The sequence below is a fragment of the Rattus norvegicus genome, chromosome 2, assembly GCF_036323735.1.
Source record: "Rattus norvegicus strain BN/NHsdMcwi chromosome 2, GRCr8, whole genome shotgun sequence".
NCBI classification, from domain to species: Eukaryota; Metazoa; Chordata; class Mammalia; order Rodentia; family Muridae; genus Rattus; species Rattus norvegicus.
Window position 1 is genome coordinate 189,991,760 of NC_086020.1, and position 18,659 is coordinate 190,010,418.

The 18,659-nt window shown below is 42.5% G+C and overlaps 1 protein-coding gene across 10 annotated transcripts in view; it reads left to right on the top strand.

Moving 5' to 3' along the window:
- Positions 1–18,659, top strand: part of Spag17 (sperm associated antigen 17) — a 246,975-nt gene that overhangs the window by 39,111 nt on the left and 189,205 nt on the right. For 9 of the 10 annotated variants that reach the window (XR_005501147.2, XR_005501148.2, XR_005501149.2 and 6 more), the window contains exons 2-3: positions 4,685–4,825; positions 5,403–5,486. Coding sequence is in view for 5 of the 10 variants with exons in the window: in XM_039103807.2 (XP_038959735.1) it covers positions 4,685–4,825; positions 5,403–5,486 (225 nt within the window). In the remaining 5 variants the exon portion in view is untranslated. Of the gene's footprint in view, positions 1–672; positions 726–4,684; positions 4,826–5,402; positions 5,487–18,659 lie in introns of all 10 variants that reach the window. The other variant, XM_039103809.2, reaches the window with a different exon arrangement.

The following is an 18,659-nucleotide window of genomic DNA, read 5'->3' on the forward strand; positions in this document are numbered from 1 at the left end:
GTCTATTATTGAACCTCAACTTTCAACTTAGTTTACAGTTAAGAAATTCCTTCTTAATAGATACAACTGTAGCAGCCAGTTTGAGGTAATGAAAATATTTCTTCTCCTGGCCAAAAGCCCACACTAACACTCCTCTGCTGATGGAGAGCTAAGTCTTCTATTGAAAGAAAAAAAAATCCCTAGCATGAGAAAGACGTTCGCGAACCCTGTCCATTTGGTTTCCTTTCAGCTGAGCATTGATCCTTTACGTTAAATGGCTCTCAGCAAATCCCAGCTTCTTCAACACAGCACGGATTTTACTTAAGACTTTTATATGTCTTTTTCTAATGAAGGCTCTCGGGTCAGTTCTGGATAGAGGCCCATGGAGACCTCCTCGTAGAAAGTGCTATAGAAGGCCACCACTAAGGCAGCCTTCCCTTATCTTTCCCATATCAGCTGACTGCTCCTGCTAAGGGAGGGAAGAAATCACAGCCCCATTGTCCAGAGGCTGCGTCTCGCTTGCTAGTGAAAGACTTGTTATAATCATATTAGAATATGGAATGCCTAGTGAAATTTGGAGAATTTTTAATATACGAAAGAAAAATAGTTCTAAATCTACCCCATGTCTGTGAGACATGAGACTTGGTGGGCTGGCCAGACTCCCTGCATGTACTGAATGCTTTCTTGCCTTAGGAGACTACATGGAGTGTTTGGTTGAGACGGCCTCCTGCCGGGCTTCAAATTAGGTAAGACTGGTTAAGCAAATAGAAGGTAATGGATTGTGTCCATACATGGTTTCGTTCCACTTTTAACCAACTTTATCAATAACACAGCATTATCTATGTGTCATGTGTCATACATGTCTCCAAGTAGCAGAGCGCCACATTCATTGTCAACGTGTTGGGGGTATGCCAGAAAAAAAAAAGCCTCCTCCCTCACCATGTACTATCTACAGTCACAGGGTTTCCTAAAGCGGAGGCTTTTCCTTTCTCAACTCCTGTCAAGTACACTCAAGCTTCCTGAAATGTTTTGAACTCACCTACAGGTAGGAACACTACTATACTCACAAGCGTGTTCTCTAGGCTGCAACGCAACACTGCCATCTCCCTCTCGTGGTCAGTATACCATATTTCTCTGGCTTTTTTTTTTTTTTTTTTTTTTTTTGTGAACTTAAATTTAAGGACTCTCTTTACCTGTTATGGTGAAGTAGGATTTAAGTGGAGAAGATTTTTTTAATAATATTTTACCAAATCATGTTTGTGTCCCTTTTTTTTTTCTAAAATGACATCCTATTTTTAAAACGGTTGTTGTTGGTAGAGATTTGGAACCTGCAGTTCTCTGGGAATGCTAACAGCAAGACCCAGAAGTATACTTTTAGAGCCTCATTTATTTAGGCACCCTCCAGTCTGCCTCCATCCAGTAGTGTGCATTTTCCAGCATCCCGCTGCCCCCTGCTGCAGGCAGGAGTTTATGCATCCTTCCCTACACGCATCCTCCACACCCTGACCGGCCACTCCATCTCATGTTTCCTGGGGCCCAGGCCATCTGATTAGACATGAGTCTGTAGCTCAACTGCATCCTTCATGGATCCTGCTTACAGGACAGAACCAATATGGAAACAGTGTTTTTAAGGCCCAGTGTGTGCGTGGAAACTAGGCCATGGGTAGACTTCCCAGACCCGATCAAACGGGAAGAGTGTCCCTGCTCTAGCTTAGATGAACTCTCTCAATGTGACAGCAGGGATACCTAAAGTTGCAACATATGGGACCGTGGATTGAAAGTCAAGAAAGGACTTGTTTGATGTCCAATTTTCTGAGGAACCTCCAGACTGATTTCCAGAATGGTTTTACCAGTCTGCAATCCCACCAACAATGGAGGAGTGTTCCTCTTTCTCCACATAGGTAGCAATGAATATCCTAGTAAGAGCACCAGTGGAAGGGGAAGCCCTGGGTCCTGCTAAGACTGAACCCCCAGTGAACTAGTCTATGGGGGGAGGGCGGCAATGGGGGGAGGGTTGGGAGGGGAACACCCATAAGGGAGGGGAGGGGGGAAGGGGATGTTTGCCCGGAAACCGAGAAAGGGAATAACACTCGAAATGTATATAAGAAATACTCAAGTTAATAATAAAAAAAAAAAAAAAAAAAAAAAGAAAGGACTTGTTTGCTTTTAAAGCTCAGAGCACTGGGCTTCTGAAGAAGGAAACGTGGAGGGTTCCCGTCACCTCTCATCTTCTGTAAGATACCATATTTTAAAATGTGATTTACAGTGTTCTAAGGGTCAAGTATAAGTCATTTCTGAGGGCGGCATATACTTTCACAAGTACTGTAAATCTTCATCAATTAGTAGCATATTGGTAATATCACTCTGACTCCAGTGACTTGCTCTCAGAACTAGCCTGAAACAATCACAAACTTGTCGGCATTCAGTATGATCCCAAGATGGTTTCCTGCCAGAATTATCTTAATCAAGGTGTTGAACTCCTGAACCTGCCTTTCCATCTGAAGCGTACCAGTGTGCCTGTTCCACGGAGTTACTTAGGGTTCTGTGGGGTAACATGTGTCCGGCACATGGCACATGCACAGTAATTGTTAGTTCCAGCCTCTGCCTCCCCTCTTTCTTCTTGTCTGGAATGGTCGACATCTGCCTTTGACACGGGTCCTAACGGGTAGGTAGGTGATGGGCTACAGCACCCTCTTCTGGAATTGTCTTTTTAAAAAGAGCTGAGGGACAAACCTTTGTCACCATTAAATTTCAAATTTTGGCAAAGAAACTTGCAGGGAGAAGAGGGGAGTGGGGGGCAGTTGTCGCTGCCAGAACTTAAACACACCGCCCGCCTTCCCTCCCAGAAGATGAATACTTTCTGTGAGAATGAAGAGGCTCTCTCCATACATGCAGCTTTGGTGGGAGGTGGGGGTGGGTTAAGGGTGGTACCCAGTGCAAGGAAGATCAGTTTGTGGCAATGAAATTCTTTTGTAAAAAGTTTATTAAAATATCATACTTACATTTTAGAACCAGAAGATTAAAAATATTGCTCTCTCTTCATATATATGAAATATATACATAAACATATATATATACATATATATAATTTTCAGCCAAAGAGATTGTTTTAACATAATATCAGGGTTTAAAACAAAGGCATGCCTACCTACATGCATGCAAGCTTAGCACATTGTAAGAGAAGCACATATTTTTCTATTTCCACATATGATTATGTTCTCCCAATAACACTAGACACTGAGTGGACCTTGCTATACAGTAAGTTTCCATGGAGAAACACTGCAGATGGCAACACTGCAGACTGCTCCTATTTAATGGCAAGAAAGAATGGACCCTGTGCCCCTCCTCGATTCTGCTCTGGCATCCGCCTGACTCTGAAAAGAACAGATACGAAAGAGCCACACAAAATTACACCCTGCACAAACAACAACAATAACAACAACAGCAACAACAACAGCAAAAGTGCAGGAAGATTTCCAGTCTCTTGGCAGCTGCCAAGAGTAGGTTTTACTCCTCCATTGATGTGAGACCTCTAGAGGAAGCTACAACAAGTGGTTCTCAACCTTCCTACTGCTCCTCCCCAATGCTACAACCCATTAATACAGTTCCTCATGCTGCAGTGACCCCCAACAATAAAATTACTTTCGTTGCTCTGTCATAATTTTGCTACTCTTATGACTTGTAAGGTAAATATCTGTGTTTTCTGATGATCTTGGGCAACCCCTGTGAAAGGTTCATTGGACCCCGGAAGGGGTTGTGCCCCACAGGCTGAGAACCAGTGAGCTAGAAGGTGGCTTAGATACTGCCACACCCAGCTCCTTTATTTTGTACAGGAAGACACTAAGGCCTAGTGAGGTCATGTGGCTGGGTGCCTTCCCTTATTTTCATCTCTGTTCCCTTGTGTCTTTGTCGTGGGTGCTTGTCCTACCTCCCCTTGAGACAGTTTCTGTTCAGAAACAGAAACCAGCCTCCTTGCAAACGCCAGGAACTGGTGGGGGTTAGGAATAAATGCTCAGAGGCCTCTGTCTCCCAGGGATTTACCTTTTCCTATAGAAATTATAATAAACAGAGGTAAAGGAATCACTGGATGAGATCCTTGTCTTTAGTAACTTGTTTCTTTAAATTGTTTGAGACAAAATTCCATGTCCAAGAATAATATTTTAGCCTTCTTCCTCGATGTGGGAAGAATCCTTCTGTGAATTAGCAGCCACATTCTTGTTACAGTAATAGGAGAAGGTGTTTGCTGGTTCTCACTAGCAACTCGCTCAGCGTCACCCAACATGTACCAATTACTGTTTGAATTTCTTATAAAACTAGCACTCTTTAGAGTCACTGTCTAAAGAAAGAACTAAGAAATGAAACAATGGTTAGTTGTTGAGACTGAATTTTAATATACATTTGTGAAATACGAATCATGTATTGATTGCAAATGCAAACTTTGGGCGGGGTGGAGCGGGGACAACATTTTACAATGACTTCTGGATTGCAGGTTTTCCTGATTTCCTAAGAAAACTGGTTGCAGTCAAGTTGCATGAAATTTGGCACAATACTGCCGCCTTGTGGCTGCTTTGATAAATCTCTCACGTGTTCCAAGGTCAACTCTGTCTTTAAGTAAAATAGGAAATGTAGCCTGGTTTTCAGTGAGAGCCTTTGACACAAAACGTGAAGAACACTTAGCGGCTAATTCTGTCTGTTCTTGTAACAGAATGATTGGAAGGCCTCCATCGCCTTCGTGGTTGGGAACCGAATTGAGGATGAGCTTCCCATTCATGCCCTCAACCTGGCTGTCCAACTGCCTCAGCGGAAACTCTTCAGTATTGTGTCATGGAAAGACATTCTGCAGCAGGTACCTGTCCCATTCTGCCTCAGTGCATCCAAAGTCACCCGTCTTTAAGTTCCTGGATTGAAATGTTAGAATACGCAATAGCGATCGTGTCCTACTAGGTTATTTGCAATGGAGTGCTTTAAGTACCCAAACCCCGAGAATCAGTGTAAAATGTTTCTTCTGGAAGGACTAAGCTCTTCGTTAATGCAGTCCATTCAAACTTCATCCCACCGACAAAGATTTCTGTAAGCATTTCGGATACAGTGGGAAGGTCTCTGAGGAATTATTTAGTACGAGGTTAGATAATACTGAAAGGGTAGACTAAATAAAGCACTTGACTAGTTGAAAAATGAGGTCCGTAGAGAACCCAATCTGGCTCAAGTCAGGGGGCGGGGCAACGAGGATGGAGAAGAGCTGCCAGGCGGCGCACACACATGAAGGTCCCAGCACCCTGACTAGAGGTTGTAAATACCTCATCTACTTCCTTGCTAAGTTCCCTAGTGGCTTCCTTTAAACCACTGATGTATTAGAAAGTTTCTCAGATCTGTGTGTCCCTTAAATTCTTCATTCATTACAAGTTAATTCATCTTTGTTGCAGATCAATGAAATACAGGCCCTTGTTGGAGCTACTACTAAAAAGGGGAAGAAGACCATAACTGGCAACTTACCATTACACTATGAGGTGAGTGACTGTCTGTCAAAGGGATGTCGTAATGTTCAGCCATGAAAACTAGAGTCTAGCATGATACTTCTAAAAATTTAATTCAATTTTTAAAGTAAATTTCCACTGCCCATTGGTTATGTTCGTTCTTTCTAGGACACAGACACATACACACTCTACACATAAACCTCGAAGAATAGACTTACCTAGATTATTCATACTATCATTCTTCCCAGTTAAAAAGCACAAATCGTGAGCACTTATATACCAAGGCACTAGGTAGTACTTTCCTGGGGTAATTACTGAATATGTGATGGTATTAAAGGGAGCCATTATTAGTTTTTGATCCTTCAGAGAAACTAGAAAGAAAAAGCCTTCAGCTGGTATGATTTTCCAGCTGCTAGCAAGTTTTGTGCACATTTTACACCTCACTTTAATCAACATAAAACTTGTGATTTTCCTCAGATTAGTGGCACCCTCCATTGCCAGCAGCTGCTTGATACAAAAGCCTAGCCCGTGTGCCCGTGTGCCCGTGTGACTGTGCAAAAGGCTTACAACTCAGGCTCAGTGCAAAAGGATTTCTTCTCACCCTACCTCATTAATATCTAACTTCTAACTTAGGACTTTCAAGAGATAAAAGCCCATGATTAATTACATATCACTTACACTTTATTAGACACTGTTTTATGGCCATGCAGACCCAGACCTAAAGCATGAGTATGTAAGGGCTTTTCAAAGACAAACTTGTTTGCACTTCATTTTGTTGGTGACTAATAAAGTTTTTTCCATGCCCTGTGTCTTGAGTGATTCCATAATGACCTCTGTAGGGAGCCTGAGTACCATCTGCAAGGTTCACTGTAGTTGTTGGTAGTCGACCGCACTGCAAATATCTTGGCATTAATTCTTGCACACAGCTCTCAATGTTTTGGCAAACTAACTCAGCTAGCACAGTCAAATTACACACCTCCCATCATTTCTTACAACGTTCTGAATGTGTGCTCACCAGTTGAAACATTATGTGATACCTGGATTTAAAATAGTGGGTTTTTTTTTCTTCTGAAGTGGTCATGGAAATCCATGTCCAAATATCAGGCCTGGGATCAATTAGGCCCCCAAAGGATTCTTTCTTCTTCAAAGATACCCAGTAAAACGCAGAGATGATAACAGGGCGGTTTTGACATTTAATCTGGACAGGCATTTTGACTTGGATGTGGGATAGCACAATGCTACAAATCTAGGGTTTACTTAGAAAGCCATCCCTCTCCAACATGTGCTAGGACCTTTGGATGCATATTCTTCACTCAGGGGAGGTCCCGCTCACATCTGGCTCCCCCACATTCTTCCACTGCAGCATTTGGGCAAGAAGCCTCCCACACTTGGTTTTCTGAATGGTTCCAGAAGGAAAAGGGAAGGCAGGGTGGAGCACCACAGAGATCGGGCCTTAGAGGCACCAGAAATTCATTACCATCAATCACTGGAAGGAGAATGACAAAGAACATGAAGCGAGCACAGTCTCCTGGTCAGCACTGGCCTAGGACAGGTCACATCTGGAGAGAGCCACATTTGCATTTCCCCTCTCACAACTGAAGAGACCTGAGTCACGCCTGTGGGGAGCAGCAAGCTGTAAGTGGCCATAGAAGAGGCTTGGAAGCAAGAGTCTTCTGGAACCTCTGGGCATTTGAGCCAAGCAGACAGCCTATTTCTGCAGGCCTGGTCTGTAGCAAGTAGGAAACCTCTGCAGACAAGCCCCTCACAGAGTGATTAGGAAGTCTTACATTTTCTGTTGCAAGGAAACTTGGCCACTGGGAGAAGGGATAGTATAATAAAGTAACTTGGCCTTGGGGGAGTTCATGAGTCTTGTTTCCTTTTAGATCTCCATTTTGGATGAAGAGCTCAAAAATACCATGCAGACAATAAATATAATTGCATATCCATTTCTACTTGTAGGATACTCTCCTTGACTTTAAACCAGAGTCTCGTCTCTTGCTTTAAACAAAGTTAACCTGCTTGACTGACTCCCTAGTTTGTTAGCTTGTGTTTGATTAGTAGCCACCAGCTAAAGCAAGAGCCCACCACAGTGACATTTGCCTCTGAGCAGTAGAACAGGTCAGAAACATATTACGTATTTCCAATGGAGACTTGCAATGTCTGTACTAGCAAAGCCCACATTCCTGAGTGATTCGGTCAAGGTTTTGTTTGAATGACTTGGCGTTGTATACACACAGGCTCATTTGAAATTGTGTAATTTCCCCCTGAACCTTTAGAATTTCATCTAGCCATGATACTGTATACACGAGCATCTTTATTTATAAACCACAGTCCTTTGGAAGCCTGCTCAGCTTTCTGCCGATGTAACTCTCCCAGAAGTATTGCTGTAATTCCTCCGTTCATTCACCTTCTTGCTTTGAAAACCATGTCTTGATCTCCCAGGAGCCGCTCCAGGCATTCACATAGGAATGTGAAGAGAACAGTCTCCATCATGTATGATCGCGAGAGTGCTAGCTATTATTTCCTGTTCTTACCACTCACTACTAAAGATGGAGACGGTCCTCCGTCCTAAGCATCATCTCCACACCCAGTGCTATTTAAGGATCCGGATGACCAGGAAAGTGGATTTGCAGATATTATATACTGATCAGTTTTTGCCAAATACTGGCATCATACAACCATTATCTGGACAATGAACAGGGGGTCAGAAATGGGGATATTGTGAAGACTTACAGCTTGAAAAACATTGGGATTATAGACAAAACAAGCGATAAACATATGGAACTAGGTTGGCATGCAGCAGGTATTCAGCAGACACTCGTTAAAGGAGCAGATAACACATGCAGAAAACAGTGGAGTCCTGAAGGGACAGGGAAGTGTCTGAACTAAGGGAGAAAGAGATTACCATTAGCTAGGGCGTGGGGAGACCATTAGTCAGAGGAGGTCTGAGGAGGCAATAACACCTGAAGAGAAAGGATAGAGGGCTTGGACATTTTGATCTTTATAAACAAAACAATAACAATTTTCAATTTCTATACAATGAAAACATGGATAACCCTAAAGACTAGATGATGCAATTTTGTACCTATAAGAGAATATTGATTTCTCTCATCAAAAAAAATACTTTTTAACAATTTTGGATTCTTTGTTGTTGCTTCTGTTTTTCAAGAAAGGGTTTCTCTGTATAGCCATGGCTGTCCTGAAACTTGCTTTATAAACCAGGCTGGACTTGAACTCAGAGCTTCACCTGCCTCTACCTTCTGAAAGCTGGGGTTAAAGGCATGTACCCTCATGCCTGGCACAATTAGATTTGTTTGTGTATTTTTTTTAATAAAAGTATTTTATGGGTTTTTCCAAGACATAACTTGAAAATTCTGGTATTAGTTTCAAACATAATATACCAATGCTGTCTAAAACGATGAGGAAGAGGTACTGTGGTGGTTAGAGCTGCTTGGCTTTCTCCAGAAGACCTGAGCTGCCAGCATATGTCTCCCATCTGCGAAGCAGCTCATAACCACGCTAGCTCTAGGAGATCTGACACCTCTGGCCTCTGTAGTCACTGGCACATGTGTGAGATACACGCACACACACACACACACACACACACAAAACCAACACATGCACATAAATAAGAGTAAATATACAAAGATAGTGAGGGGTCCAAATACTTTGTCTTCAGGTCTTATTTTGTGCGTTTTTAAGACAATGCTAGGGCGTTGGTTACATTGTCCTGCTGGATTAGCTCCAGGGTTTTGATTCTCAGCTCCCGGATGTGTGGACATATTTCTCAGGTTTTCCCCACCAAGGACTCAGAGTCATGTCCAAGAATGTACATTTTGTTATAGTGCAGTAGGGCTGCTATGTTCTAGACTCCTAGCCTTAAAGTCATTTCTTAAACCGTGCTTCAGATAAACAGTCCATGCAGTGAAGTCGTAAGCCACTGCACTGGAGGTGGACCTTGTCAAAGTGAAAAATAGACAGATGCCTTGGAGATAAGGACAAATAATACTTGAAAACATTTAAGGGGTTTGATATTATTAAAATGGCAGCTGTTCTAAGACCAGAAGGAGACGTATGTCATGAAAGAAACAAGGGAAAGGGCAGGGTGGGTGCAGGAAGAGTTCCCTGGCCCTTTCAGTCTTGAGTTTTAAAGCAAAACAAAAACATTCTGGAAGAACTGGAAAGTAGCCAAGCTAATGCCGTTATTTCATGGAGCTTAGGGACACACCAGGAAATTACAGGCCAGTTAGTTTAACTTCACTTGTAGGGAAAGTATTAAAAACTGCTGCAGGAGATGGAATGGGAGGTTGCTCAGAGAGGTACGGCTTGACTATGGCAAGTCAGGATGGTGTGTCCCAGGAACTTGTTGAAATGCTTTGAAGCTATTATGGCCAGTACAACCTTCAAAGGATACAGCAAAGCCCAGAATCTGCGCATCCTTTCTGTCCCATATCAGCCCTCCAGGGATACCTAAAGAATATGGTCCACATACAGTCTCCAGGCCCAGGGCTCAAAAACCACTATGAAAATAGGAGAAAATAACTTCGAGGTAGAAACATTTTGAAAGCTGGAACCAATTAATACAACTTGATATTTATAAATGTAAAATAATGAGACTTGGAATAAGATGTAGAAATATTGAGCTGTAACAAAGAAATACCACCTTGGGACTGTAAAAAACACCCCGGGAGTTATTGCATCGGAATTTAGACTTTGGATCTGTCATTCAATGAAAGAATAAAAGATGTGGAGAAAAAGTGTGCTAGGAAATCATCACCAGGTAGAAGGTTATGAAGAGCTGCAACCAAGTGAACCTGATCGAGTTGATCACAAGAGAAGTCCACTGAACTTGGACCACTGTATGCTGAAGAATGCCAGAGCAGCTCAGTAGAGAAAGTCAGGTCCAAACTGGACAAGGAACTGTGGAAGGTCAGGACTCCATTGCTTTAGGAATGTGCTTTCTGGGGTGCAAATATGTTTGCCTTTCGGATCTGAGACGTGTAGCTCAAAGAAAAGCACCACTCAGACAAAGGCATCCACAAAAGCCCCATTGCTGGCCAGCTCTCCTCCACCCCAGCTCACAGGAAACTGACCTCACCTACATGGCGAACAGTCATCAGTCCAGAGGAATGAGGTAGACATGATAGCACCAGGAAACAGGGTTAGCTGTAAAGTGGCTGGCCATGTTTGGAGAGTAGTCAAGACAGGAATCCAGTCAATATTTCTAAGATGTGAATGTCACTGGAGGATCAGCTACAAGCCAAAGCAAGATTCTGCTGTTTATGCATAGCCTCTCTAACAGCCCATTGTTGGCTTAGATTTTTCAAAACCTACCTTAATAAGGCTTCTTAAATGCTTCAATCACTCTTCTAGCCCACTGCCCGCCAAAGGTAGTGGAAAAGAAAGGTTAATAGGAAACGGGTTGTAGACCTGTTTAGAAATAGTTCTTTGGGGCTATTCAGCAGTCCAGTTCACAAAGCAATCACCACTTACAAATCAGCAACGCCAATTCCCTCCAGAAGAAACCATGAGGCTCCACCAATTGGCTGGAGCCCACATGAGCAACAGGAAGCCATCAGCATATTATAAGAAGCTCTTTGGCGAGTTACCTTCTAAGAAGTCACATCAAGCAAAGATCAGCAGCAACAATGCAAGGTAAAGACTGATGAGGCAGAGCAAGCCTTGTCACACTGTCTACAGGGTCATATTTATATTCTTTGTAAACATCGCATGTCCTCTCATGTCTATTTTAGCAAAATATCCTTTCATATGTCTGCTTCAACAAAACATATCGCCTTTATCTGCTTCTGCGAAACATTATTTTATGTGTCTGCATCAACATTCTTTCACATGTCTGTTTGAGCGAAGCATCCTTTCACCTGTGTCTGCCTCAGCAAAACATCCTTCTACCTGTCCGTCCCAGCAAAACATTAGATGACATAACTAAGTTTCCAAAGAAACTAAAAATTTCCACTTTACTCCACAGCCCTAAAATCCATCAGGTGGATGCTGCATCAGAAAAACTGGAATTAGTAAGACTGAATAATCCACATTTGTTAATAGTGGTGACATCAGTGACCATTTATCTAGCATTTCACCCACCCCATACTTTGTACAAATTGGCTTAGACCCTAATCCTATCATCCATGAGATACTTACAGGGGAGAATATAGGTCAACTAATGGCTACATGAATTGAGTAATCTGTTGACTTCAGGTCCCTCCTCCTTTGACTTTTATCACATGTGACAAAAAGCAGTTAAAATTCTGGAAACATTTGTGAACATTTGTGCCAGCTAATTAGAATCTTTGGTAGCTCTCTGAGGTTTTTTTTTTTTTCTTCCTTTGACTCAAGACAAATACAAAGAAAGTATGAATGCAGTAAAATCACATGATAGATTTAGTTGCAATGTTGAGGCTAGCTTGATGAGTTCTCTTTTTCCCAAAATGTTTGCGGTGATAGGGATCTTTTATTTCTGTAATTTTATGATAACTGCAATTCACATCCAACTTAGTTGAAAATTTTTCAGACAGGCCAGGACTGTCTGAAATGCTGAACCACTGGAGACAACTACAGCCTCCAATTCTGATTTGGTGAGACATAGACACACTGGGTAGATGCACTAGTCAATCAGACTGCCTGGGGTCAGCTTTGTCTTCATGGCTTACCAGACTAGTAACCTTACCCTGCACCTACGGTTTCCCTCTCTGAAGCCTGTAACTAAGAACATTGACCTTCTAATGCCACAGCTGACACTATATAAGACAGAGAATAGAAAATACTTGGTACCAGGCATGGAGAAAATGTCCACGAAAGCTAGTGATTATTGGAACTTTTAAAACAATCCCTACTTTCAACCAAGCCAGATGCTGCTATCTCGTAGTATAGGGGGTATGGAAATACTAGGAAGGCAACCACAAGCCTTTTGGGGGGGTTAAAATATTTTTGCCACATTAAATATTTATTATGCCAGCATGCGTCAGAAATAAAATTTAAAAACCAGGAGGATGATTCCATGGGCAAGAATACTTGTTGCACAAACATGAGGACCAGAGTTTGAATCCCCAGCCTCAGTATAAAAAGCCAAATGTGGCCATATGTGCACCTATTACTCCAGAACTTCAGGAAGGCAAAAGACAACAGGATTGTTGGGACCAGATTGCAGCCAGCCTAGCTCCAGGTTCAGTTAGAGACCCTGTCTAAGGGAATAGTATGGGGTGCAAAAGAACAAGACACCCCTAACATTCTCTTCTGATCCCTACATGTGCATGGGTGCACAAACCTGCACACACATGTGTGATACATCACACACACACACACACACACACACACACACACACACACGTTAAATAAGTAAGACCTACAATTTTCTCAGACTAGGCCTACATTGTTTCTTAAAACCTGATTGATAGTTGGCTTAAACAAAGGTAACAGGTTGGTCCTGCAGGAGGTACACAGCTTTGGCTAAAGCATCCAATCAGATCCGGTCATTAACATGCAGAAAATGTTTAATTTTCCATGCATTCCACATATATGTGATGGTCTATTAAGAACCAAATCTATGGTTGGATATTATTTTTTGGTGACTAAAACAGATATAATGCCCTGCCCTCAAGAGTTCGTTACATTTGAGCAAGAGCTGCAAGCATTAAGCAAAAAACAAACCAGCAAATAAAATGGATATGTGCACAATTATGTATTGAGGTAAGTAGGCATCTTAAGTTAGAGGTAATTAAAGGAGAAAATACTATAGATGAAGAAGAGTTTGGCAATAGTCATAGACTACTTAGTGTTGCTGTGAAGAATATCTGAATCTGTGAACTTTATGATACGGGACATTTATATGACTCAGCATTCTGGCAACCAGAAGGTCCAATCAACATGATGCTGACATTGTCCTAACAAAAGCTCTCACACACAGCATCATAGCATGGTTCCAGAAAAGAAACCAGCCATATGTAGAATGAGCATGTATGTACAAGTGATGTTAGTGAGGGAGCAGGGGAGGCATTCGTTCAGGGGATGGGACAAGGTCTTCTGTAACAACCTATGTTTGAGAGACTTCCCTGGAAAACAGGGAGTGGTTCCAGGGGGAAAGTGCATTACTCCAACTCAATAGGCAGAATTTCCTATGAGGAGCAATATCTTAGAGCCTCTGTGACTTCTCAGTACCGCCACGATGGGACAGAACTTCCAGCACAGGAACCTTTGGGGAGCCAGCCACAGCCAGACCACAACAGAGACAGACAAAAAGAGAAAACGAACTGGTAGAAAACACCAGAAGAATCACTCAGGCATGGGGAACATGGTGGTAAACGCTGTGGTAGGGACAGAAAACTGTTAGAGAAATGGAGAGGACAGTGTGCCCACGACATGGAGAGGGGAGGTAGGAAGCAGAGAGCTGGGTAAGCCTGTCGAGGCCCAAGAAGATAGAGAACACACAGACTCGGGAGGAATCCGGGGAGCCAACTTGGAAAGTAGCTGGCAACTGCTATATGCAATGAGACAAAGAATCAGGCGTGACCCTGCAGTGCTGCATCAAGAAGTGAAAAGCATACTTCATGTTAGAGCACTTCAAAGGGAGGCTGAACCTGGGGAAGGGTTGAAAACATGGTTTAGAATAGGGTAAGGCTGATATGTCTTGGAGATATGGGACAAGAGAGGTCAACAAGTGAGTCAGTTGTTCTCCAGTATCTTTGTCGTTTTTCTTCCCCTATGCCTCACTTGGTCAGTTGTCAGCAGGAATTATGTTCTAATTAAAACTGTCACCTACTGTTACCAACCACAAAAGCATCCTGGGCCATGTCCCCAAGCATGACTCAGAAGTCCTCATTCCAGTTGCTTTATTGGTTGTATATTTGATGGCTTTGTAACTGAGGCTGATAATCCAGTTTTTTGCAAGTGAGTACACATGTGATATGCAATGAAAAAATTTGCTATAATATATGGGTGAACAAAGTTTGAAGAGTCACTGGCCTAGAGTCTGTGACCTCTTCTGTATCATTGTCCTTTTGCATGTTCCTCCCCCAGTCTCACCTAAGCATGAACTGGAGAATATAGCAGGTATCCACTCATCCAGCCCATTCCTCAAGCAGCACACACACAGAGTTCTTATCATGTTCAGGGTAACAGAAACAGAACTGAAGTAGACATGGTCTCCTCCCTCCTGAGCTCTTACTTAATAGCTGTGTAAACAGTGTGTTTGTTTTCTGTCATTCTGTAACATTTTAATACCTTATAGGAAGTCTGGTATAAACGTTATGTGTTTAAACCCTGGTTCTAATTGAGTCTGTTCTTCATCGAGCCTTGTGGCGAACCTCATTTTTGCTCCTAACTTCCAGCTAAAAGGGTAATTGTCCCCAGACAGTGGATAATGAACCAAGGAGAGAAGAAGGGGTAGGACACACACCACAACTGTCAAAGATGCAGTATGGATATCAAAGGGTGTTGAGAAAGAGAGAGAGAGAGAGAGAGACAGAGAGAGAGAGAGAGAGAGAGAGAACAGCTGCAGCTGAACTGTGGGAGTGATGTTCGTGCTTCTGTGTATCTGCAGTGTGACCTCTAGTCCCCACATCCTCATTCTTCACTCCATCTTCAGTTACAAGGAAAGGAGGAGGTGCCAAACCAAACATGGATGCAGGCTAGAAAATGTGGCTATTGGATAAAAAGTCACTTATACTTATTGGAAAAGTGCTATTCAGCTGGTGAGATGACTCAGCAGCTAAACTGTGCCTGTCACAAACCTGACAACTTGAGTTCAGGACCCAGGACCCATATGGTAGAAAGACAGAACCAATTCCTGAGAGTTGTCTCTGGACCATAACACGTGTGTGTGTGTGTGTGTGTGTGTGTGTGTGTGTGTGTGTGTGTGTGTGTGTGTTGCAGGCAGATGCTCATAAATGCATGCATGCACTAAAAAATATTTTTAAATGCACTGTAAATATTAGAGACACCGAATGCATCTTATACAAAGATATGCTTGAATTCATTCATCCATTTCACCAAAAACAAAAAACAAAAACCAAAACAAAAAAACAAAAAAACAAAACAAAACAAAAAAAAAACACAAAGACTCTTGGTGGGGCTGGAGAAATGGCTTGGCTTGGTGGTTAAGAGCACTGTCTGTTATTCCAGAGGACCAATATTCAATTCCCAGCACCTACATCCTGGGACATAACCATCTATAGCTCCAGTTCCACAGGAACAAGTGCTCTCTTCTGGCCTCCATGAGCAGCAGACACGTGCTTGGTGCACAGGTATGCATGCAGGCAAAACATTCATGTACAGAAAATAAACTTTCAAAAGACCACTCAAACCATATTTGTAGCGTTATAATATAAAGGAACTATAACATTGTCTCTATGTTATATCAAATATATAAATATAAAAATAGAATTGCCTTTAGCATCTTGCAACATAAGAAATCAATTCTATAAAACTCTTATGCATTAAAAACTGAAGTTGTTTCATAATCCCTTTCGTTAAAATTCATGTTTCGACCTCACACTTACTTGGAGGCTGTTTGGAAGTTGTCAGACTTTCACAGTGAGCAAGGCTAACAGGAAGCCTGAAGCGTTCACACACTGCCGTGCTACCCAACCCATGTAAGCACGCCATGCACGCTTATCGTCAGGAGAAACCTCACATAATCATCACCCACCCGGGATCATACTCTGCTGTCAAGAAACCGTTCCCTAGATTACACTTTTACTGGGAACATCTAATTATTTCAGTCACTCCAAAGTCTCTAGAGCCACAGAGAAGCAGGCCAGGGGACAATAAGATGTGTGTGACACAGTGCCAGCTCACACCAAGTCCTACATCCTTCGTGAGAAACTGATCGGGTATTGCATGCTCTCAGGTTCACTTTAGAATGTCAGGGAGCAGGGAGAAAGGGAGACCCTGTCTGGATTGGATGCAAGTGACTAATATATTACCTTTTGTAACTAATAAAATTTCAGAGGCCAGCAGCAAATTTCTGATTTGCTTTTCCTCCAGTAAAATGTCTGCTTTGAATTATGCAGAAAGAATTCTTCTTGCCAACTTGTTTCAATTTCCCACACAAAACCATCACAGAACACTGTCAGGGGCTTCCTATAGTGGCTCATTTCAGGATTCCTCAGGCATCGTAGAAACACAGGAACACACACACACACACACACACACACACACACACACACACACACACACACACACTTTCCCCTTTCCTTGCAGAAAAGAGAGGAAAACGTGTTGTTGAGGCTTTTGTGTGGTGCTTTCCCTTTCCAAAGGCTGTGATGAGTATTACTCATCAGATTGAGAAAAGAAACTCAGCCTTGCCAGCGCTTCATTTTATGAATGCAGGCCCGCCCTGGGCAGAGGTAGAGAGGCCATCGCAGTGTGATGTGATTTAAGAGGTGCTGGATATTCTGCCTGTCCAAAAATAGCCCCCACACCCGCCTGGCGAGTTCAGGCAAACTGTCCATAAAACCCTGCTTTAAATGAAATGAACCTGCAGTTCTGGAATGTTAGCCCATTACATCCACTATGCTTTCGGCATGTACTTATGTATCGGGAGGAAAGCTAGATCTCCCACGGGGATATGCATGTGCCCCAGTGCTGTGAGAAGAGTTAGCAAGACCGAGGGTTAAGGTAAAGCTGCAAGCCAACGGGAGCAGTGTCAGCACATTGCCATGGTGGGAGTGTGTTAAAGCTTAACTCAGTGTCCCCCATGGTCATTCACTCAGTAATTTTTTAAAACCGTGTTTTCTGAACCAAATGGCCAATGATCTTGAATGGGATCATCAAGAATACAATAATAATGACTGGAGAGGTGGCTCAGTGGTTAAGCACATTGGCTGCTCTTCCAGAGGACCCAGGTGTAATTCCCAAAACCCACATGGCAGCCCACAACTGTCTGTGACTCATATTCCAGGGGATCTGACACCTTCACACAGACCATACATGTAGTGGAATCACCACTATTCGTAAAAAAAATAATAAACAAAATTTTAAAACAGGATGCAATGATGATAACTCACATTTGAAAGATTTTTTTTCCTAGACTACAAATTTCTTTCCAACATAAATCATATTTTGATCCCAACGGTAGCTGGTAAAGCGACCTTAGGTGCCACTGTCTTGGAGCAGAACCACCAGAAGCACCCAGGTGCTTGCCTGTTACTACAACTGACAATGGCAGAACTTCATGCTAGAGCTTGATCCAAAGCCAGTGCTCACTCTGACACCTCAAATTCTCCAGCACACACCCCCTGCAGGCAAGAAGTTGATAGGTAACTTTAATCTATTTAAATTTGTTCATCCAGTTATGTCCACCTGCTACCTATGGGCTGCGTGAATCCCAGGACTGCTGTGAATACAGAACACATTTGTACAAGACAGTGTCAGGTCACTGTGTCAAAAAGTTGGATATCTCTGAAAAGAGTAAGCTGTAGGAGTCTTTTCCAGTAGAGCTAGAAAAGCGTTTCCTCTCATTGTGAAGTTGCATGTGGTGCTGGAGAGATGGGTCAGCCGTTAAAAGCATTAGTGCTCTTCCAGGGTCCCCAAGTTCAATTCTCGGTACAGACTCAGCATTTAATGAGCATCCATTCATTCCAGTTCCTGGTGATCTGATGCCCTTTCCTGGATTCCACTGGTACTACATACATGTGGTGTACAGACATACAATCAGGCAAGCATTCATTACATGTAAAATAAAAAAAAAAAAACTTCTGAAGTTCTGAAACTAGGTATTGGGAATGGTTGGTTGTAAAATTGTTTAAATGCAAATGGAAATTTTTATTTTTAGCCATAGCATAAAGGAAAAGGTTAGAGGGTTTTTTTTTTCTTGTTTTCTTTGTAACCGTTAAAGAAAAATGCCAAACACAGCTGGCCTCAGAAACATGGGTTAGGTTTTACTATCTATCATTGATGTGATTCCTCAAAAAGGTCAGGGGGGATCTCTTGCATAGAATACTGATCACTATGAGTAAAGTTATAAAACATAACAGTAAGCCAAAATAAACAGGGGAAAGAAAACTGCAAATTGCCAGACATTAACTTTAGATATCTCTAGAATCACTTGAAACTTGGGGTACTGAGAAGAGAAAAGGTGTGGTTTGTCTTGATTGGATATTATGACATGACTGTGAGGTCCAGGGCCCCGCCCAAAACATAGCCAAGCACATCACTTACGTCATCACGCTGAGGTTCCAAACAGTTTGTGTT